The sequence below is a fragment of the Erythrolamprus reginae genome, chromosome 3, assembly GCF_031021105.1.
Source record: "Erythrolamprus reginae isolate rEryReg1 chromosome 3, rEryReg1.hap1, whole genome shotgun sequence".
Classification (NCBI taxonomy): domain Eukaryota; kingdom Metazoa; phylum Chordata; class Lepidosauria; order Squamata; family Dipsadidae; genus Erythrolamprus; species Erythrolamprus reginae.
In genome coordinates this window covers 211,152,164-211,176,011 of record NC_091952.1, presented here as the reverse complement: position 1 = coordinate 211,176,011, position 23,848 = coordinate 211,152,164, and the positions used below count along the sequence as shown (strand labels likewise).

Sequence of the window (23,848 nt, the reverse complement as noted above, 5' to 3'; positions counted from 1 at the left end):
TGGAGCAGCGGGGCATCTGTGAAGGGACTGGCACGGCGAAAGCGCTCCCAGCAAAGGGGCTGTGAGGGTTTTCTCCCAGCGCTTCAGGAATGCCTGCCCCGCCCCTCTCGCAGCCCCTTCACTGGGAGTGCTTTCATCCAGGGCTATCAATGAAGGGGCTGCAGGAGAGGTGGGGCAGGCATTCCAAAGCTCTCGGAGAAATTGCTAGGGTCCCTGTCCGCCGCTTTCTCCCCCCCAAAAAAGATGTGCGCATGCAACGCCCAGACTGTACACACCCACCGCAACCCAATTTCCTTCAGTGGTAGCGGCGGTAGCCACCCTCCTTTGCACTGCTCCGTCTCTGCCCATCCGCCCGTCCGCTGCCACCTTGCCTCCCTTCTCTCTCTCTATTGTTTAGACTGGCTTTGCTTTGGACGTCCTCCTTGCCCACCTTCTCAGGCAGTTCGTGCCGGTGGTCTCCTCCCCTGGACAAGCACACGCATGCCTCCCCTCCCTGTGGGACTCTTTTGCTCAGACCCCCCCTTGCTCCCCGCCTCCCCCCACCAGAAACACAAAGTCCACCCGAGCCAAACGCACTGGAGGTGGGCAGCGGAAGAGATGACAGCTCCACGTTTGTGGAGCTCTATTGCTGCCACTGGCTTATTGCCATAGAGGGTTCACACATACACACCCATACAGACACACACACACACAACTCCAAGACCGATCTCGCTTCCTTTGAAGGCTCAATTGTTGTTGCGAGTGGCTTGGGCAGGACTTCCTCAGAGGAGTAGGGAAAAGAAGTGCGGGAAGGGCAGAAGGGTGTTAGGAATTAGGTTATGGAATGTAAGTTAGCGTTGGACTTCAGGTTTTAGTGACTATGGCCCGAACAACAAAATTTTCTGACACTATTGGTAGCCCTCAACTTATGATCACAATTGAGTCCCAAATTTATGTTGCTAAGTGAAAGATTTTAAAGTGAGTTTTGTCCCATTTTATGACATTTCTTGAATTACTGCAGTGGTTAAGTTATAACATGGTTGTTAAGTGAATCTGGCTTCCCCTTTGATTTTGCTTGTCAGAAGTTTTCAGAAGGTGATCATAAGACTCTGGAATACTCCAACCATCACAATTATGATTCAATTGTTTTGATGAGTCAATTGTATTTTGATTCCTTGATCATCCAGGGGATAATAATGAAATGGTCATAAGTGTGAAAAATGGTCATAAGTAACCTTTTTCAGTGCCATTGTAACTTTAATAGTGTTAAAGTTGTAACAGTAACAGTAACTATTGTAAGTCGAGGATTACCTATATTCTGTCAAATGTGGCCGGCATCTTCAGAGCCAAGTTGCTCTGTTCCTGGCATCTAACTCAGTTGCCTGTGGTTTGTTGCCCAACATTGCTCAACAGATGCTGAATGTGAAAGCCTATACCAGTAAGGTTACGTGATGTTGGAAAAGGATTATGTGTATTTCACCACTGATTTCTCAGTAAATATATTAAGATGTGGCCTTCCTATTGCTTTGATCTTTGATCTATTAGAAAATCTTTAATGAGGACATTGTTTATTTGATAGAACGAAATGTTCTTGTTCCACATTTAGAAATGATCACTTTTATTTCCAGGTAAAGAATTTCATCACAGAGATATTGTGTAATACAAATGATAAATATGAATGATGTATATTTTTCCTCCTAACCTTAACCGTAACTATTGCTTACAGATTTTAAAAGCTCCATGAAAGAGAACCAGGAGAGGTTAATTTGTGGGTTTTTATTTTTTTGAAAAACCCCTAGTCTGTAATTAGCCTCAGGCTGGGAAAATCTTAATTTCATACTTTCCAGTATCAGTAACTCTTCCTCAAATCAATCTGACACATCCATAGATAAAGTTTTCATATTGAAAGGTACGGATATGTTTATCCACGCATATCGTGCCACACATATTTTGTTATCTTTGCAGTCAGTAAACTGGGACACCTACAGCAACATACATTTTTATATTCTACATGACTCCAGGACACTGCAGTTGCCATAAATTTGAGTCAGTTGTCAAACATCTTAATGTAAGTCACATGATCAGGGGGAATGCTGCAACAGTCACAAGTATGAAAAATGGTCATAAGTCTCTGTTTTTCAGTGCTGTTGTAACTTCAAGCGGCCACTAAATGAACTGTTGTGAGTCAAGGTTTACGTTGGTAAATACTTTCAGTGCATAATTTATAGGATACAGGTGGGGCAGGGCATGTTGCAAGTATCCAGCATAAACCTGGAGTCATTAATCTCCAGGTTTATGCAATATCCAGGGTTGTAGCTGAAATGACTCTTGCTCCATAAAATCCTATTTTCATTACATTTATGGCACATTGCATAAATAGTCAAATAAGTTTTGCCCAGCTAATTCAGAAGTATTCTAATTCATTGTTGTCAAAGCTTTGTGAACCTTATTTGGTCGTTTTAGACATTCTTATATACCGAAATTATCAAGGTCATATCTTTCTAGAAATGATGAAAGAGGAGGTGAATAATTTTGTTACATGAGTAATTAGGATATTGCACGAGGGGCTTCCGATAACTCCGAGTCAGTACAGTGAGGGCTCTCATTTCAAGCAATTCCATCTTTCAAGAACATCAACCCAATTTCAGGCCCCATTGTGGTATTTCTCCTAAAGTAACAATAGACTTTTCCAGCAGGAGCAGTAAGAAGACAAGGCCAGAAGAAGCAAGTTGTCATTTAGAATAGAATAGAATAGAATGGAATTTTATTGGCCAAGTGTGATTGGACACACAAGGAATTTGTCTTGGTGCGTATATAAAATAAAATATACATTTGTCAAGAATCATGTGGTACGACACTTAATGATTTTCACAGGGGTCAAATAAGCAATGAAGAACCAATATTAATAAAAATCTTAGGATATAAGCAACAAGTTACAGTCATAACCAGCTTATCCACCTCAAGCACTATATTTCACAAAGTATAGTCATTATTTATATAATTTCTGTTATATGTGGTCAACAAGATTTACTTGACAATTCAGGGATCAAAGAGGAAATCTACTTCCTGTAATTTAGAAACTGTATTTCCATTAAAGCAGCTTAAAATTGTAATTGCTTTCTGTTGTCTCAGAGTCTGTTTAATTAGAATTCAATCCACCCCTCTTTTAAAGTACCATCAGGGCCGCCATCAGGAATTTTGGGGCCCCATACAGCCTAAGTGTCTGGGCCCCCCCTCCCTTCTTCCTTCCTTCCTTCCTTCCTTCCTTCCTTCCTTCCCTTTTTCTTTTTTTTCTCTTGGTTTTTTTCCCCTTCCTTCCTTCCTCTTTCTTTCTTTCTTCTTTTTCTTTCTTTCCTTTTTTCTCTTCTTTTTCTTTTCCCTCCCTCCTTCCTTCCCTCCCTCCGTCCCTCCTTCCTTCCTTCCTTCCTTCCCTTTTAAATTTTCAAACTGTCTTCTTCATATTCCTGGCTGAGGAATTCTGAAAGCTGCAGTCAACTGTCTTCAGCCATTGTCCAGCCCTGTGCTATGGACCCCTCCCTCCACCCCCTGAAGAGGCTGGGGGCTTCTTTCCAAAGCCAGTGGCAGTGATGCCAGAACCCCCTTCCCTGGGGATGGGAGCAGGGGGGGGCTCCACTGGTCTCCCTCAACAAGACCTTCCGCAACACATCAGCCCTGCTGGGCAGGCCTCTTAGCCCCACCAAAGAAATGGGGGTTAAGGAAGACCCCCACCCCCCACCTTGCCCCAAACACTGGCACTCTGCATAACCCACGCGGGGGCTTTGGCTTCCCCTCTGCAGAACAGAAGCTGGGGACCTCTCCCTCCACATACACTGGATCCCTATGGCCCATCCGAGGGCTGGCAAAATAGGTGTGCCCCCCCACCTGCTTTTCTATCTCTCTCTCTCTCTCTTTCTCTCCCTCTCTTTCTCTTTTTGTCTCTCTTTCTCTCTCTACTTTTCTTTCTCTCTCTTTTTCTCTCCCTTTCTCTCTCTTTCTCTTTATATCTCTTTCTCTCTTTTTTCTCTCTCCCAACCTCTCTCTTTCTCTTTCTATCTCTTTCTCTCCCTCCCTCTCTCTTTCACTTTCTCTACCTCTTTCTCTCCCTCTCTCCCCTTCTCTCTTTCTTTCTCTTTCTCTTTCTCTCCCTCCCCCTCTCTCTTTCTCTTCCTCTTTTTATCTCTCTTTCTCTCTTTTTTCTCTTTTATCTCCCTTTCTCTCTTTCTCTCTCTCTTTCTCTCCCCCTCTCTTTGTCTCTTTCTATCTCTTTCTCTCCCTCCCTCTCTCTTTCTCTTTTTATCTCTCTCTTTCTCCCCCCTCTCTCTGAAGTGGGGAGGGCCGGGTTGGCACCAAGGGAGCTCGAGACGGGGTGCAAAAGCAAACTACTCTGCCTGCCCGGGCCCACATCGGAAGGAAGGAAGGAAGGAATTGTAAAAGGGGCGATCAAGAGAAAGGTTCCCCTTTCTCCCTCGTCCGCATCCTTGCGGCGGGGACTCACCAGGAGAAGTCTGGAGACCCACGCGGCTCCTCTGGGGGCCTTGCGGAAGGCGCTGGCGGAAGCCCCCATGGCCGGCGCTGGGTGTGAGGGAGGATGCTTTCTGCGCGGGCGGAGGCCCACCCTCGCCGGAAGAGCTGGGCAAGGGATGCCTCGGGGAAGGAGGGCAGGGCGGGAAGGGAAGGAGGGGGCTGGCGGGGGTTTAGGGAAGGGGAGCCGAGGCCAGCCTTGCAGTAGTTGAAAGCCACCGGGAGAAGACTGGGCTCAGCAGCAGAAGCGCCGGGCCCGCCCCCCCCATTATTCAGGCTCTCTTCAGGGTTGGGGAGTTTTTGGGGGGCGCCAGGGCCCGGGCCCCCCCAATTTTCCAATTTTCCCCGGGCCCGGGACAGCAGTCCCAGTAATATCCGTCTATCGGCGGCCCTGAGTACCATTACTGCTCTTGGTATTTTATAAACCCATACTTACGCATCTGAATTATCTTTGGTTGCATACAGTTGTATTTAAATGTGCTAATTTTTCATTTTCTGGTATTTTTGTATTCTATTAAATTTTTATGAATCCGGTTTATGTTTTCTAAGTATGAATTATTCTACCCAGTCTTGAGATATCTGTAAATTTGTTAAAACATTCTTCATATAACTTATTAATTAAGTTATTGAAGAATACAGGATTCGCAACTAAATACGATGTGATGCTCTGTATTTGGTGAATGATGATCACTCTTTGAGGATAATTTTTAAGTCAGCAGTGCACTTAATTAAACTTCACATAACCAGGGATAGGTTCTTGTCGCTGGTTCACTTGTCACTTCTTCCCAAGCCACATGGCTGCATGCACATTGTGTGCTGCATGGCTGCACCATGCGGATATGGATGCTTTTTGCAAGCATGTGCAATGCTGAAAACTCAGCTTTTGAATACCTAGCAAAATATAGGGGATGGGAGCCAAAAACAAGATGGCAGCATATGCGCAGTGCCAAAAACTCAGCTTCTGCACATGACTAGAAGTATAAAAAGAGCAAAAAATAAAAAATAATAACAAGATGGCAGCATCCATGGACTTGCACTGACAGAACTGGCTCTGTGAGATCGCCACCAGTTTAGTACAAGTTCTGATGAACCGGTGCGAACCGGGAAGATCCCACTTCTGTACATAACCTATACACTAATATCCTGCTGTACAAAATAAAATACTCTGTCAACTGCTTTTTAAAGAAAGCAAGATATATTAACTTCACAAAATTCCTACAGTCCACTTACTAAGGAAACTATCTAAAAAAATATTAACTAAAGCAAGACAGGTTTCTAGTAATTGTTTTCAAAGTGTTGAATGATAAATTCTTTTATAATAACAGTACGAACTCTTAAATTTTTAGGAGTATCAACATAAGAGTAACTAGTCAGTATCTTGCTGTGTTTTCCCTTTCCTCCTTTTTGAATATTAGAATAACATTTGGTCTTATTCAGGCATCTGCCAGTTCACTCGGATCTCTCAAACATAATTCAGAAGGGATCAGGAAAAAAAATCATGTAATGGTTGCAATTTAATCTGATATTAGAAGATTAAATACATTGAAGAAATAAATGTTTTCATCCCATCTTAATCTTGCCCTGACATTTTGTTCTAAAAAAGTTCCTGATGGAATACAATCACTACACATATAATAGCTATTTACACACATATATTATCCGCAGAGATTGTTAATGTTATATCATTATTTATCTTTGTTATGTGCATCAAAGCGTTGTCTAAGAGCTTGCAATAGGCTTCCTGGAATTTTCTGGTGCTTGTCCCGTAAATCTTCTATTGCCCTTCGAGTCTGTTGGAGAAGTGGAGTGGCAAGAGGTGGGATGGAATGGAAAAGAAAAAAGAAAAAAAAGATTTAATTTAGATTCATGGTTCAGGAACTATTGAGAGAACATTCTGGAACTAAAGTATACGGACTCTACAGAACACACCATATTTTTAAATATATATAGTGGAACCTCGGTTAACGAACGCCTTGCATAGCAAACATTTCAGATAACAATCAAAAATGTTTTTAAAACTTTGCCCCGAGTACTGAACAAAAATTTGGATACTGAATAGAAATTTTTGGTTGTTATTTGAACTGCTATACCCATTGTCCCTCACTCCCCCGGCTCTCCTTACCTCTTGCCTCTCTGCGTTCGTGTCCTCGCCAGGGGAGCAGCAAAGCGTTGCTTTGGCTATGATAAGGCAGGCGCTAAGTTTGCTGGTTCTGGGGGTGGCGGTGGCAGCAACGGCTGAGGCAGCTCCAGCAGCTTCCTTTCGAGGAGTAGCAGTGCCGGGAACATCACGTCCATGTCCAGGCCCCCAGGCCATCTCCCCCGCCGGTGCCACCGACCTAGAAAAGAAGCCGTTGGAGCTGCCACCAGAGCCGCCACCGCTGCCTCAAAGAAAAGCCCCCCTGGGACCAGCAAACTCAGCGCCTGCCTGCCGAGGAGACAAAGGCAGAGAGACAAGAGGTAAAGAGGTAAGGAGTGGGGGGAGTAAAGGACAAAAGGTGTGTGTGGGGGGAGAGAGATAAAACCTTTATCATGGGTGGTCCTGGAATAGAACACCCGCAATAAATGAGGGATCAGTTTTCCCCATAAGAAATAAAGGTTGGGAACCAATTAAATCCATTTCCTTTATTTCTTATGGGGAAAATTGTTTCGTATACCGAACATTTCGGCTAATGACCAACATTCCAGAATGGATTATCGTCATTAGCCGAGGTTCCACTGTATATAGGATTTTAACTTGCTATTCGTTATAGTTTTTAACATATATTTGAAAATCAATGTTATCTTTGATTTTATCTTATGACAAAGATTTTTCTGTCTTCCTACTCATGCTATACAATTCATAATAAGATAAATCACATTTTTAAATAAATATATAAATATATAGTGTACAACCATCTGTCTCTTTTTGTATACTGTAACCAACAGTAAATTCATATGGGAATTCTACAGAATGGCTTGAGATATTTTTCAAGCCTTCTTCTACAGCCTCTTATCCTGACCTAGACTAAACGGTCTGCTGTCCACAGCAGTATAATTAAAAAGTAGAAAGCATGCTGATGCCTCTTATTTAATTTGCTCCTAACTGTGGTTTGTTGAATAGACAAGAATTAAATGAATCCATCTTTTACTTTAAAATATAAACTTATTTGATAGGAAGAGGTTGAGCCCTCCATGTTGAATATATACTGTATTTTTCAGTTGTATAAGACACATCCTTTTCCTCCCTAAAATAGGCTGATAGTTAGGGTGCGTCTTATACTCTGAATGTAGCTTTTTCCCCCCCAGCCCTAGCTAGCTGCTAACGATCTTCCCAGCTTTAACCTTGAAGGCTCTTTCATTGTTTCTCTCTGAAAAGATTATTTTCCAAGCCCTAAGTCTTTGCAAGTTTTTTTTCCATTAGTCTAACTTGCTCTGAGTAAGTTTCTTTCTGGCCCTAACCAGGTGCTAACAAGGTTCCCAGTTCTTACCGGCTTCCAAATCTTGTCTTTGTAGCATTTTTTTCATTGTTTTACTTGCTTTGAATGTTTCTTTCCAGCCTTAACCAGGTGCTCTTACCCACTTGCAAGTTCTTTCACTGTTACTCTCTGCAATAAAAAGAATGTTTTCCAAGCCCTAAGGCTTTTCAGGATTTTTATCATTGCTCTACTTGCTCAGACCGTTTCTTTCCAGGTGCTAATGATGTTCCCAGCTTTTACTGGCTTGCAAGCTCTTTCACTGTTACAGAATAATTAAAAAATTGCCCTTAACCAGGGGATAAAATAATATGCTGAAGCTGCCCAGACTAAGGATGCTAGCCAAATGAATACCTGGTAAACAGATTTCCCCCCCTATTTTCCTTCCCCAAAACTAAGGTGCGTCTTATATTCGGTGTGTCTTATACTCCTAAAAATACGGTATTTGATTGATATTTTCTTGTTTTTAAGTTTATTTCTTGATTTTTACAGAATACAAAAAAATTGATATACATCTCAATTGTCCTTTACAGATCATAGACTGTTTTGTTGTACAGTATTTCTTATTTACAGATCTATGTGTTCAATTCAAAGATTTGTGATTTCTGATAGACTCATATGTATTGAATTCCAAAAACCTTTAACTTTGGGACAGGACCACCATAAATGAAAGAATGTGCCGGTCTCTTTGTTACATTTCCAACAATTTGCATTTCGTTTTGGGTACATTTTAGCTATTATTATTATTATTATTATTATTATTATTATTATTATTATTATTTAGATTTGTATGCCGCCCCTCTCCACAGACTCGGGGAGGCATACAAATATTGAGAAGGTACCATCTATAAAATAATTTGTAATAATTTTCTTTATATGCTGCTGATTTTGTTATTTTACAGTTGGTGTTCAAAGATTTTTCCCTATCTGCTAGGTGGATACCATGTCCGACATTTTTTTGCCCATGCCATCATGGACCCTTTTACAATTTCTTCCATCTTATCAAATTCTAACAAATATTTATATAACTTCGTGATTATTTTATCATTTGGTACTATCAAGATTTTATCTAATGGGTTTGTGGCTGTATCAGTACATATACCTTCTTTATCTTTGTTATATCTTGATTTGATTTGCATGTAAGTCCATCAATTAATCTTATAGTTTTGGTTTAATTTGATTGATATTTTTATTTATGCATGCTGTTAATCAGATTGTGTAGTTTGAATAACTGCCCCTTAAATAGTATGGGATGGATGATAATCTTACATTGACATTTATGTACCAAACAATATTTCTGCACATCTACTAAATGTATTTCAATAACTGTTTGCAAATAGTGATTATAGTGTTTATAATTTCATAAAGAGTGAATGGATATTTGAATTTGAATGGATATGTACCCCTTACAATAAAAATACACTTACTTGTTCAGCTAATTTTTCAGGAGTTATATCTGGATCATATGGAATTGGTTTTCCAATATGAGTTATAAGTTTGACTGGAAAGAATCCACATAATGGAAAGACTAACCATCGGTTTCGTTCATATAACCATCTCATTGGTTCTAGGTACAAATTTTAGAAAATTTCAGATGTGCATATTAGCAGATTGCCAAGAGTTTAATACTTGACTTTGTTAGAAGCCTGTATTTAAATGCAATAATTAATACCAGTACTGGAATCAACTAATGTAAAGTTTCTGCAGTATACCGAAAAAAGAAAATAAGCCATCATGTTTGAAGCCTTACAGTTTGCAAAATGCAACTTAGATTTAAAAGTTATGAAAATATTAGAATTAGGAGAACAAGCTAATCCTGACACATAAATAGACATACAAATACTGTACATGTTGCCTGACAGGTAACAGGCTGATATATAAGTAGACAGACAAACAGATAAGCCAGGCAGTCTTTCTAGGATAAATACCAATTCATTTAAAGAATATGGATAACTTTGCTAAATTTCCATAATTTCTAGGTCATCCCTGTGCCTCGTAATTCCATGACATCACATCAGTAATGGGAAATGTATTAAATGTTTGGTTTTAAATAAGGGTTTTAAATTATTTTAAACATTAGATTTGTTATATGCTGTTTACTACTGTTGTTAGCCGCCCCGAGTCTATGGAGAGGGGCGGCATACAAATCTAATAAATAAACAAACAAACAAACAAATAAATAAATAAATAAATAAATAAATAGATAGATAGATAGATAAATAAATAAATAAATAGATAGCTAAATAAATAAATAAATAAATAAATAAATAAATAAATAAATAAGTTTTTCCACTAAATCTCTGGAATTAGGGAGTATGTACATATGCATGTATATTTACAGTATATGTGTTTATAACTGTATATTTGTATGTCTTTGTATATGTCTATAGATCTATAGGTAGGTAGGTAGGTAGATAGTTAGATAGATAGATGGATGGATGGATATATAGATATATAGATAGATAGAGAGAGAGAGAGAGAGAGAGAGAGAGAGAGAGAGAGACAGACAGACAGACAGACAGACAGACAGACAGACAGACAGACAGACAGACAGACAGACAGATAGATAGTTATAGCTAGCTAGCTAGTTAGATATCTGAAGTGAGACCATACACAGTCTTTTCTCATTCTAGGAGAAAACTCATATGTACCACCCCTTAAACAGTTTTCCTAACAATAAAAATAATCTCAAATTAATCTATCCTAATTATATTTTTAGTTTACTTATAACCCATATTTAGCTATTCTTCCTTGAATCATTCAAATTAAACATGGTAAGCAAAGATGCAGCTGTACAAATATATAGTCTTAAAGAAATAACATTCCCAAGAATAAATAAAGTTTTACATACTTATATTTAAATATGACATATATCCTTCTCTAATATTTTGTGTAAACATAGGAATGATTGGCTAGAAGAAATAAAAGAAACAGATAATGAAATTATTTTAGTTACAGTACATGAAAGAAATGAAATGTATTGCTTAGAGATAAAATACACTAAGTAAAAGGTTATTTTGATAAATTAATATGAATAATATATTGTATAAGATCATTATACTTTTATAACTCCTTTCTGTTATTTTCAGCAGAGGGTTGTGTTTAACCATGAGGGGCAGGAGTTGGCATGGTCAGTTTGATGTCATTCATGTCAGGGACCTCTGTGGTGGCCTGAGTGCTTTGCCAGAGAAAACGGGCTCCCAAACTTAGTTTTTAGCTGCTACAGCCTCCTGCAACCTTCTGTCAGTGAAAGCGGAGTTCAGGAAACAGAACACGCCCTTCTCAATGTCCATTTTCACTGACAGAGGCACCATGGTCAAGTCTTTTGCTTTTTTCAGGGCAGCTATGTTGGCCAGATCTAAGCAGCCTCTGGGACAGATCTGGGCCCCAGACCTTAAGTTTGACACCCCTGACCTTTGGGGGGAAGTGATGATTGAGAAATTTTCTAGTGACCGGTTACAGCAAACCACCTTCCCAAACTGAAGGAAATCAGCAATTGGCAGATGACCTGAATGTGTTCTACTACAGGTTTGAAAAGAAAGCACAACCACTTATCTGCACAACCTCCACCCCAGACACACCAACAACAGCCAAATCCTCTACAACTGAACCCATCCCACTGGGTTTACAACCCCTAGTGATTGATTGATTGATTGATCTATCTATCTATCTATCTATCTATCTATCTATCTATCTATCTATCTATCTATCTATCAATCAATCAATCTATCTATCTATCTATCTATTTATTTATTTATTAGATTTGTATGCCGCCCCTCTCCCTCTGTGATCACAGAAAAGGAATTGAAAGATCTATTTCACAAACAGAAGCCTGGAAAAGCACCACGCCCAGACAAGATAACTCCTTCTTGCTTAAAGGTCTGTGCTGACCAATTGGCCCCCATCTTCACCCAAATCTTCAACAAATCACTAGAGTTGTGTTATGTTCCTTCTCGCTTCAAATTCTCTTCCCAGTGCTGAAGAAGCCCCCCATCAAGGAACTGAATGACTAAAGACCAGTTGCTCTAACATCTGTAGTTATGAAAACCTTTGAATGGCTAATGATGTTCCACTTGAAAACCATCACAGATCCACTGTTAGATCCCCTGCAATTTGCATAACGAGTAAATAGATCAACAGATGATGCTGTTAATAATGCTCTACACTACATTCTTCAACATCTTGAATCTCCAATGACCTACGCTCGGGTCCTCTTTGTAGACTTCAGTTCAGCATTCAATACCATCATACCAGACATTCTCTTAACCAAACTAAATCAGCTAGTGGTACCTGAACACACTTGTAAGTGGATCACAAACTTCCTAACAGACAGGAAGCAGCAGGTGAAGCTAGGAAAAATCACATCAGATACATGTACGATTAGCACAGGTGCCCCCCAAGGCTGTGTACTCTCACCACTTCTCTTCTCTCTATACATTAATGACTGCATCTCAAACCATTCATTTGTTAAACTACTGCACTTTGCAGATGATACAACAGTGATCGGACTCATTCGAGACAATGATTAATCTGCATACAGGCGGGAGGTTGAACAACTATCTTTGTGGTGTGACCAGAACAATCTAGAACTGAACACACTCAAAACTGTAGAAATGGTGGTAGACTTTAAGAGAAACCCTTCCACCCTTCCACCTCTCACAATACTAGACAACACAGTATCAACAGTAGAGTCCTTCAAATTTCTAGGTTCTATAATATCTCAAGACCTAAAATGATCACCTAACATCAAAAACATTGTCAAAAAAGCACAACAAAGAATGTTCTTTCTGCGCCAGCTCAAGAAGCTCAAACTGCCCAAGGAGCTGCTGATACATTTCTACAGAGGAATCACTGAGTATGTCATCTGCACCTCTATAACTGTCTGGTTTGGTGCTGCAACCCAACAGGACCGACACAGACTTCAGAGGATAATCAGAACTGTAGAAAAAACAATTGCTGCCAACCTGCCTTCCATTGCGGACCTGTATACTGCATGAGTCGAAAAGAGGGTGGGGAAAATATTTTCTGACCCCTCACATCCTGGACACAAACTGTTTCAACTCCTACCCTCAAAACGTGGCTACAGAGCACTGCACATCAAGACAAGTAGACACAAGAACAGTTTTCCCCCCGAAAACCATCACTCTACTAAACAAATAATCCCCTTAACACTGTCAGACTTTTTACTAAATCTGCACTTCTATTTCTACTAGTTTTTCTCATGATTCTTATCATCCTTTTCCTCCCACTTAGGACTGTATGATTGTAACTGTTTTTTTGTATCCTAAGATTTTTATTAATATTGATTGTTTCTTCATTGCTTATTTGACCCCTATGACAATCATTAAGTGTTTTACCACATGATTCTTGACAAATGTATCTTTTTCTTTTATGTACGCTGGGAGCATATGCACCAAGACAAATTCCTTGTGGGTCCAATCACACTTGGCCAATAAAAAATCTATTCTATTCTATTCTAAAAATGAACTAAAACTTTCATTTTTTTTTCTGCATTTCAGGTACATTATGGTTGAAAATGTAGCTGGATGTAAGAGTTGGACAGCCAAAACTCTGTCTGGAATTGCGATCTGGAATTTGCCCAAATGTACACCATAAAGCTAATTTTTGGGAGTAGATGGAAAAAATTGTCAATTTTCTAGGCACTTGCAATCAACTGGAGTCATTGGTTCCCTAGCGGTGGAACCTCTTCTTTTTAACCATTTTGGAGTTTTACTTTTTATTGTTTCTTGAAGACTTAAAATCCTTCAGCACTTCAAGTTTACCATTTGCTGAATGCGTTAAACTTTAAGATGTTTAAGAAGAAAAACATATTTCTTTCCAGCTTTGAGAGATCTTTATTTGTTTGCATCCCACCTATATACAGTAAATATGTGATTTTTTAAAAAACTTTTTAAAATGCTAAGACTCTGTAAAATTGATTTAAAGAAAGAATTTAAAATTAATCACATCTTCCAGTGTGGGAAAAGAAGTCCTATTTTCAAGACTACAGAGCAGTGATAGCGAACCTATGGCACGGGTGTCACAGATGGCATGCGGAGCCATATCTGCTAGCACATGAGCCGTTGCCCTAGGTTAGCTCCAATGTGAATGTGTGTGCTATCCAGCTAATTTTTGGCTCACACAGAGGCTCTGGGGGGGCATTTTTGGCTTACAGAGAGCCTCCGGAGGGATGGGGGAGGGCGTTTTTACTCTCCCTGGCTCCAGGAAATCCTTTGGAGCCTGGGGAGGGAGAAACATGAGCCTACTGGGCCCACCAGAAGTTGGGAAACAGGCTGTTTTTGGCCTCCCGAAGGTCTCTGGGAGGTGGGGGATGCTGTTTCCATCTTCCCCAGACATTGAATTATGGGTCTGGGCTGTTGTGCATGTACGATAGCACGCACACACGCTCTTTCGTCACCCGAGGAAAAAAAGGTTCACCATCACTGCTATAGAGATTCACAGTCATACAGGTCACGATTGTCCCAAATGTGCTTTTTCAAGAGGCAATTGGAATTTCTTGTTTTTCTTTGAAAACATTTTGCTTCTCAAAAGAAACAAAACATCTTCAAAGACAATCTAGAAAGTCCAGTTGCCTCTTGAAAAAGTGTCATGCTTATATTTCATTCTTTAAAAAAACTTTGAAGATTGATTACTAGACCACAGATGTCCTCTATTAGATGTATGATCTGTGGATTGAAAAACCTTTGTATTCTCAAGATTAAAAATTGCTGAATGGATTTATTTTCAATCAATTGAAAAGCTAAATTCCACAATTTTCATATTCACTCTCATAGCCATTTCTCAGTAGCTGCCACCAATTTCATTTTTTAAAGGAAAGGCAATGATGGAACTTTTTTGAATGTGAACCAGTCATATATGGATATGCCTACTAGTCAAAACATTCACTCATTCACTCTCTCTCTCTCACACACACACACTCACTCACCTGGTTTCAGATCTGATAAAAGGAATTAACATAGAATACAAGTTAACTGCCTGATTCCATTTCACCAAATTTTATGTACCAATCATTTTCATTTTTGGGTGGGGTGGGGGTGGGGGTGGGGGTGGAGTGCAGGAGAGAAGCATAATTTTTAAAATTTATAGGGCAATGATTTTATTTCTAATTTTATGACACTTGTATTACTTATCATTTTATTTTCTTCAATTTTTTCCAGGAGAGATGGCAAGTGAAACATACTTTCTATTACAATCAAGTTTGGCATAGATGGATAAGTTGTAATCTTTGTTTTCCTATGCACTTCCTATCTAATAGCTGATGCCATTGTATGTGGATTGTATGGATTGCTAATGGTTGGATAGACACATTTTACTAGAGCAAAAAGAAAGGTACGGTCTTCCTTCCTATTTTAATTATTACTTTTATTTTCACTACTTCTGAAGTTACGTTATTTGTATGCATGGCTACATAATGTTTAATGTATGCACTTATATTTTCATTGTCTTAAATAGTTTAGCATAATAAAATGATAAAAATAGAAAAGGGATTTGAATTATGTGAATTGAAAACCATAAGATTTTCCATTTCCTGGCCTGGCAAATCTGATTTTTGGTTGTATGCATCCTCCTGTGCATTAGCAAATAGCTTAAAAATAAATAGTTGGTATTCACAAATGCATATTCCACTTTAAAGCATGACAGAAAATATGAAGACAAATGGCTTACCACTTTGGCATCTATAGCCAAATGAGCAAATCCTTTACGTGCTTTCCATATTAATTTATACTGGTTATTTCCATAGTTTTGCTCTCTTAGTCCTCCTGGTGCAAGTCCAAGTAAGTGCCCTTGCTTCAGAATATTTAAACACCTTTCTCTTGTAGGACAATCACACCGATTAACAGAACTGAATTGTTTTAGTCCTGCAAAAGCAGACCTAAGAAATCATTCTGTTCTTGCTTGTAAGATAAAACAGAATACTTGTACTTCCATCATCACATAAATCAAAACAAGACTTTAAAGAAGAAAAATTGGACTTCATAGGTTAGTGAATCAATTTTATTAAAGCCCCCCCCCCCCCCCCAAACCCCTAAACATAGTAATTTTTTTACCTGGTAATTGCAAGATACACTTTTCTATCACGGAATAGCACTGTCTCCCAGTGAGTCTATAAAACCTTACTATAAAACAGTGATAGTCAAATGGAAGGGCTCCATGATAATAGACAATAATTGCTGGTCCTTTGGGTATGTTTTCTATTCCAGAAATCTCATAACCTGTTAATGGGAGGTTAAAAGTCTTTAAAGGAAAAAAGTTTCCTATAGAAGATCACATTAAAAATGGCATATTTTTCATATCATGATAACATTTTAAATCAATTGTGTTTTTGGAACTATCACTGATCCTCAAAATAAAAAATGAAAAATGAAAAAAATTAGAATCTGCTGAGAAATCAGTGTTACTGCTTTTTTGACCTGACATTTGGTCAATTTTCCTATAAGTTACTTAGATTCATGTAGCTTAGTGACATGAAACCTTTCTCACAAATGTCCATGTCTTTAGAGATTTTGTCCATTTTAAAGCCTCATTTTTAAAAAGACATTCTGTTAACAGTTTCTAAAATTCTTAAAAACATATAGAATGCATGGGCTTCAGATAGCTTCTTCCAGCTTTAGCCAAAGGTATAGTTAATGATAATGTTTAACAGCCTAAGTCCGTGGGGGTGGACCAATGGCACGTGAGACTTTGCCCTGTTTCAGCTCTAGTGTGCATCTACACTGGCCAATTGATTGTTGGCCTTCGGAAAGGCCATTTCATCCTCCAAACACTTCAGGGACACTTCTGTGAAGCCCTGGAGGCAGGGGTGGGCTGCTGCCCAGACAGGAGGGAATGCAGTGGGGTAGCAAAAATGGATTTCCACCCCAGAACACCCAATTTGTATTGAAAGTTGAAAGAAATTGCAGGGCATCCTGCATAAGCCACACCCACATTGTGGCAGTAAGGCAAAAGAAATCCCCTAACAGACAAACGGGGATTTCAGAAAAACGCACTTCTAGTTTGCTGTTATGCTGTTTTTTGCACTCCAAATGGCCTCCACCCCCTTCCCTGTTAAAGGCTTTTTTTTGTTCGCCGCTCACCCAGCCTACAAGCCAGCCTCCCTCCCTCCCTCCCTCCCTCCGTGCACTCTTTGGGTTCAGTGACTACAAGAGTCCTGCATTCCAGAGAAAGGGGAGCTGCTTTGCCAACAATGACCCTTTTCTGCATTCACACGAGATATGAAAGCAAAGCCTAATGCCAAAATCCGTGTTGCTACATCACACCGTGATCAAAAGGGTTTCCCCAAATCCAGTTTTTCCTGAACAAAACAGGCATCTGGGGAAGAGGTTCCAAGGTGGGGTCCCACAAAGGAAGTCTCTCTGCCCTCTCTCTTTCTGATTTTCTCTTTCTCTTTTCTTCTCTTTCTCTCTCTCTTTCTTCCTCCTTCTCTCCCCTTCTCCTTCCCTCCAAGAAATCAGCGCCGGACTGCCCAGCCAGGGGGAAGAGAGGTGGGAAGTGTATGTGGTTGTATTGACACAACTTCTAGCTGTGGACCCCTTTGTCTAAGGGATGAAGCTGAGCAGAGTCTCTGGAGAAAGAAAAGGGGCAGCTCAGCAGTGACCGCATGCTCCCCCACTGAAGTTAATTCGGCATGACAGCCCAGAAAAGCAAGAAGAGCCACTTGGCTTTTTTTCCTTTGTTCCCCTTACCTTCACCTGCAACATAATCCATTGTGCAAAATTTACCAGCCGAATACCAGGGAGGGGCTGTAATATCCCCGCCACCACTTAGGCGGAGTCACCAAAGCTTTTCCTAAAAACAGGGAACATCAGCTTGGGGTCAATCCTGATCCTGAGGGGTAGTTGAATGCCTGCAAACTGTGGCTGAGGCATGATCCTAGGAGAGAGCAATCCTGCCGCTGAACATTTGCCGCTTTGCTGTCCTAACTTTTAACCCAGAATAGTGGAGTTTGTGGCAGGTTTGCCTTGCAGCTAATACCGCCTGCCGTTAGCTTGCTCCCTATTTTTAGGAAAAGCTTCAGCAAACTTCATGCAAGGGAGGTTGTCAAAGGGAAGCAGCTAAGTCTTAGGTAGGATGCCTGTCTTGCAGCCTGCCTAGCCCCTGCCCAGCCTCCACCCAACCCCTGCTCCACTTCACCTGACCTGACATGTCCCCCCCCAAAAACACACATCCTACCTGACCCTTGTAGCTCTGTTGCATTCCTGGTGCATTCCTGGGCAGCCCATTCTAAAAGAAAACATCTCGCGAATTCGAGAACTTTGATTATCTTTCCAAGAACACGGATCACGGATCCAGTAGACAGGTGGCGGAACACACAGGTCCAATGGCCTTGTCCACTTCCTTACGTGTCACCAAGTCAAACCTCTCCCAGACAGATGGACAAAGACGTTTAGCCCCAGTCACCTCGACTGACTCGTTGTCAGTTGACTTTGTTTTACAATTGGAGTCGAGGTCCGCTTGAATCCGAACAATTTTATCAGCGAAAAACGTGTTAAAATCCTCGGCACTACTCTGCAAGGGCTCCCCAACTCCCCCCTGGTTAAGAAGGGAGCGGGTTACCCTGAGCAGAGCGGCCGGGTGGGATTCCGCTGATGCAATCAAGGTGGCATGATACGTTGTCAAAGGGAAGCAGCTAAGTCTTAGGTAGGATGCCTGTCTCGCTGCCTGCCCAGTCCCTGCCCAGCTTCCACCCAACACCTGCTCCACTTCACCTGACCTGACCTGTCCCCCCCCCAAAACACACATCCTACCTGACCCTTGTAGCTCTGTTGCATTCCTGGTGCATTCCTGGGCAGCCCATTCTAAAAGAAAACGTCTCGCGAATTCGAGAACTTTCATTATCTTTCCAAGAAACATATGATCACATATAAGGATTGGCCCCAAGAATGATGTCTATGAGTGAAAATAAATTCCTTAACTCTGGTTTAAAGAATTAACGAAGAATATCTTACTTACTGTGCAGTATCTTTCCAATCAAGTCTGTCACCAGTGCATACATTTTCCTTGGCATATCCCATTGTTTGCAATTGACATCCTCTGGCAAATTAGCAATTTTTTTCCACACAATATATACTAGATTACTGACATAGAAGATAGAAACGGCAAAAAGGAGTGGATAATATAACAGTATCAATATCACTAACACTGTTATGGGATATACCATAAAGCCTGCACATTCTTCCAAAATGTAAGTTGACCAGATGGAATATTCTTTTCCAGAGGTATAGTATATATTTTCTTCAATCATGTTTAAAGTCATGAATAAATGTACAAAAATGCTTTCTACCTGAGGAAAAAAAATACAAACATGCTTTAATATGTTTTCATGTTTAATGTAATGAATAAATGTACAAAAATGCTTTTTACCTGGAAAAAAAAACCATACATGCTTTAATATAGTTGGCGGCAAAGTTAACTTGGAGTAGATGTACAAGAGATGAATATAGTGGAGAGTATAGGGAAAATTAAGAATACAAGGGTTAGAGAAATGAGAAGGAAAATATTACATAAGTGGTATTATACACCTGTACAACTTGCGCACATTTCTAAGAATGCTAAGGCACTCTGTTGGCACTGATGTCAGGAGAGAGGGTTGTTTATGCATATATTTTGGGAGTGTCCGGTAGTACAGAAATTTTGAAAATGATGCAAGATGAGATTAATAGGATGCTGATTATAAAATGGGTGATTACAAATGAAATGGCACTACTAATAACAAGGAGGAATATGGGTGAGTTTAGAGAAATTAAAGAAGCAGCTATAGAAAGTGCCCAAGTGGTAACAGTTTTAGGTTGGAAGGATGCAATTTTTAAATGAAAATTGAGTCCAAACTAGTGTTCACCCATGTAAAGAAAACGTTTTGGAAAGAACTGTGGGAAAACCAACTGTGGAATACAACAAAATTCTATTCTGGGTCTAAAATATTCAACAACAAATAATCCAAAACAAAATGGAAAATATTATAATAACAACTGACATAGTTGCAATACAAGCAAAAAAGATAAAAAACCAGAGTGCACCTGGCTCGATGACTTGCATAGATGCTGGCTAAAATACCTGATCAGTCTCCATCATTACATGGCCACTCAATTTGATAAAATGCTTCAAAATGCAACAAGTGAAGAATAGTTAACATCAGGCCAAACTTATTTGATAATGAAAGATCCAGAAAAGGGTACAGAACCGATCAACTATCATCCAATTACTAGTCTATCAACAATGTTCAAACCTTTTACAAGGATCCTGGCAAATTAAATATTCAATCATCTGATGGAAAACATTTGTATCCAGTAGAACAAAAAAGGAAATTATAAAAAACCAAGAACATTTTGCACTAAAAAATCCAAAATGAAGAAAGAGTCAACACAAAAGGAGGGTCTACAAAATATTAAAATCAAAGCTGAATGCTGGAAACATAATTAAAGCCATTAATAGATGGGCAGTTCCAGTGATATGCTACTCAGCTGGAATAATCAACTGGACTTTTGCTGAACTGGAAAACTTGGATTGGAAAATACAGTGGTACCTTAAGATACGAACTTAATTGGTGCCGGGGGGAGGTTTGTAAGACGAAAGGTTCGTAAGACGAAACATTGTTTCCCATAGGAAACAATGTAAAGTCAATTAATCCGTGCAACCAAAAACCCCCCCGCAAAAAAACGGCTTTCCGCGACTGCTGGGAAGCCGCGCGGCTGTTTTAAAAGGTGACAGCCGGCCTGGGGGGCTTCCCAGCACAGGGTTCGGGGGTGCTGGGAAGCCCCCCAGGCCGGCTGTCACCTTTTAAAAGAGCCGCGCCGCTTCCCAGCTGTCTCCTGAAGCCGAACGCGGAAGTTCGGCTTTGGTGTTTGGCGTTCGGAGACAGCTGGGAACCCAGCGGTCTCCCGAACGCCGAAACCGGAAGGGGCAAGGTGGGGGGGGGAGAACGGGAGGCTCAGCATTCCGTCAGTCGCAGCGCTGGCTGTCAACTTTTCTTTTTAGCACTGGGGAGGCAAGTCAGCTCCTGCCCAGTGCTAAAAAGAAAAGTTGACAACCAGCGCTGCGGCTGACGGAATGCTGAGCTTCCCGTTCTCTCTCCGCCCCCTCGCCCCTTCGCCCCCCTGTGTTCCTAGGAGAAGTGCTGGTGAGGAGCAGAAGGTCTGTCTTGCCTCAATCCCCAGCACTTCTCCTAAGAACACAGGGAGGCGAAGGGGCGAGGGGGGGGGGAGAGAGAACGGGAGGCTCAGGAAGAGAGCTCGGGAAGGAGCCCACGGTCAGTCGGCTGCGGGCGGGAGGAAGGCGATTGTTCCGCTGCCGCCAGCATGGCCTGGCTGGCAGCGGAAGATGTAACGGAGCCCACGGGGGATTCGCCTTCCTCCCACCCGCAGCCGACTGATCGTGGGCTCCTTCGCAACCTTGGAGAGCTTCCAGGGCATGAAAGCTCACGAAAACCAGGAAGCTCTCCGAGGTTGCGAAGGAGCCCACGATGAGTCGGCTGCGGGCGGGAGGAAAGCGAATGCCACGGGGCTGGGCTCGGCTCCCCCCTCGGCTCCCCTCCTTACCAGCCCCGCCGCGGAAGGCTCCATTCTGTTCCCTGAATGGAGACCGCCGGCCGCTCAATCGGGCCGGCAGGGAACAGAATGGAGCCTTCCGCGGCGGGGCTGGTAAGGGGGGGAGCCGACGGGGGAGCCGAGCCCAGCCCCGTGGCATTCGCTTTCCTCCCGCCCGCAGCCGACTGATCGTGGGCTCCTTCGCAACCTCGGAGAGCTTCCTGGTTTTCGTGAGCTTTCATGCCCTGGAAGCTCTCCGAGGTTGCGAAGGAGCCCACGATCAGTCTCGGCTGCGGGCGGGAGGAAAGCGAATGTCACGGGGCTGGGCTCGGCTCCCCCCCTTACCAGCCCCGCCGCGGAAGGCTCCATTCTGTTCCCTGCCGGCCCGATTGAGCGGCCGGCGGTCTCCATTCAGGGAACAGAATGGAGCCTTCCGCGGCCGGGCTGGTAAGGGGGGAAGCCGAGGGGTGAGCCGAGCCCAGCCCCGTGGCATTCGCTTTCCTCCCGCCTGCAGCCAACTGATCGTGGGCTCCTTCCCGACCTCGGAGAGCTTCCTGGTTTTCGTGAGCTTTCATGCCCTGGAAGCTCTCCGAGGTTGCGAAGGAGCCCACGATCAGTCTCGGCTGCGGGCGGGAGGAAAGCGAATGTCACGGGGCTGGGCTCGGCTCCCCCCCTTACCAGCCCCGCCGCGGAAGGCTCCATTCTGTTCCCTGCCGGCCCGATTGAGCGGCCGGCGGTCTCCATTCAGGGAACAGAATGGAGCCTTCCGCGGCGGGGCTGGTAAGGGGGGAAGCCGAGGGGGGAGCCGAGCCCAGCCCCGTGGCATTCGCTTTCCTCCCGCCAGCCCCTCAAGTTGGATGCACCCTCGCTGGCCCGCTCGGCCGCGCCTCCTCGCCCGCCGTCCGCCCAGGATGAAGACCTGCTACCTCGCCCCACGCCCGCCGATCCTGCGCCTCCTGCTTTCCCCCCCCCCAGCCAAAAATACAAAGGCTGTCAGCCGCCACCCGCGGAGCAATGGGAAGCTGAAGCCGGCGGCGGTTTCAGACTCCCTTTGCTCCAGGCTGCTCTGCCCTGCCTGTCAGACCGTCTTTGTGTTTTTCGCTGGGGGGGGGAGAGCAGGAGGACCTTCCTGACTCCCTCCCCCAGCGCTGGACCTCCTGCCCTCTCTCCCAGACAAAACCCCAAAGTGGCCTCCTGAACCCGGAAAGAAGCCCCGCCGCCGGCTGTCACCTTTTAAAACAGCCGGGCGGCTTTCCAGCAGCCTCCGAAGGCTGAACCCGGAAGTTCGGGTTTGGCGTTCGTAACACGAAAAAAGTTCGTAGGAAGAGGCAAATTTTTTCTGAACCCCGGGTTCGTATCACGAGTTGTTCGTAAGACAAGGGGTTCGTATCTTGAGGTACCACTGTATTGTGAAAAGCATCATTTGGAACACAATGCACCAGATATCACAGTTGTCGAGAGCTGAAGGATACAGTTTATTGATATCGCTGTACCAGGAGATGCCAGAGTCAAAGAAAAATAACTGGGAATAATTGTGAAATATCACAATCTGGCCATTGAAACTATATGGCTATGGATGAAACATGTAACAGTGATATCTATTGTCATCAGGGCATTTGGTACCATTTCCAAGAATTTCACAAAATACATCAAGAAATTGCAGCTTTCTGCAATAACACTAGTGGAACTGCAAAAAACTATGCTATTCGGAACATCATATATATTTAAGAAGATACTTGGTTGATATCTAGGACACTGGCACGATCTGTATCAACCATTAGTACTAGTCAAGGACTTTTTAAAACATTCAGTTGACTAAGTTTCATGTTTAATGAATAAAAGAGATGATAATAAAAAATATTTCCTGTCTTTGCTTTCTAGAAGCTAACCTGCTCAAAGAACTTCTAGCAGAACCAGACAGGTAAAAGCAATAGCATAACATTATTGCATGCGCACTCTGATAGCTGGTATCACTATTATATAGTAGTAATATTTCAGATTCTAAAGATATTTGAGAATCAACCTAACAGAGGAAGAAAGAAAAAAACTAAATAGGAATATCACTTCTACAGAAATTAAATTGGCCATTGCAAAACAACATAATAATAAAACCCCAGGATCTGACGGTATTCCTTCGGAATTTTATAAACATCACCAGGACATACTAGAACCAATAATGCTAAATTTATATAATCAGGCACTACAACAAGGCAAGCTTCCGAAAACAGGGTCTGAAGCTTACATTACTATTATACCAAAAAAAACCCCAAAGATAAAAAATATTTAGAAAATTACCGTCCAATTTCACTACTAAACACAGACTACAATTTTTTTCCATCAATAATTGCAGAACGC

At 42.0% G+C, this 23,848-nt stretch overlaps 1 protein-coding gene across 1 annotated transcript; it reads right to left on the bottom strand.

The window, feature by feature from the left end:
- Positions 1-6,185: 6,185 nt before the first annotated feature.
- Positions 6,186-19,342, bottom strand: LOC139164979 (DGAT1/2-independent enzyme synthesizing storage lipids-like). The gene is made up of 6 exons (XM_070747765.1): positions 18,924-19,342; positions 16,022-16,186; positions 15,639-15,832; positions 10,804-10,864; positions 9,380-9,519; positions 6,186-6,290 (listed from the first exon to the last, which is right to left on the bottom strand). Exons 1-6 carry the CDS (start codon positions 19,225-19,227, stop codon positions 6,186-6,188), a joined length of 969 nt encoding a protein of 322 aa, XP_070603866.1. The 5' UTR covers positions 19,228-19,342.
- Between the last annotated feature and the right edge of the window lie 4,506 nt (positions 19,343-23,848).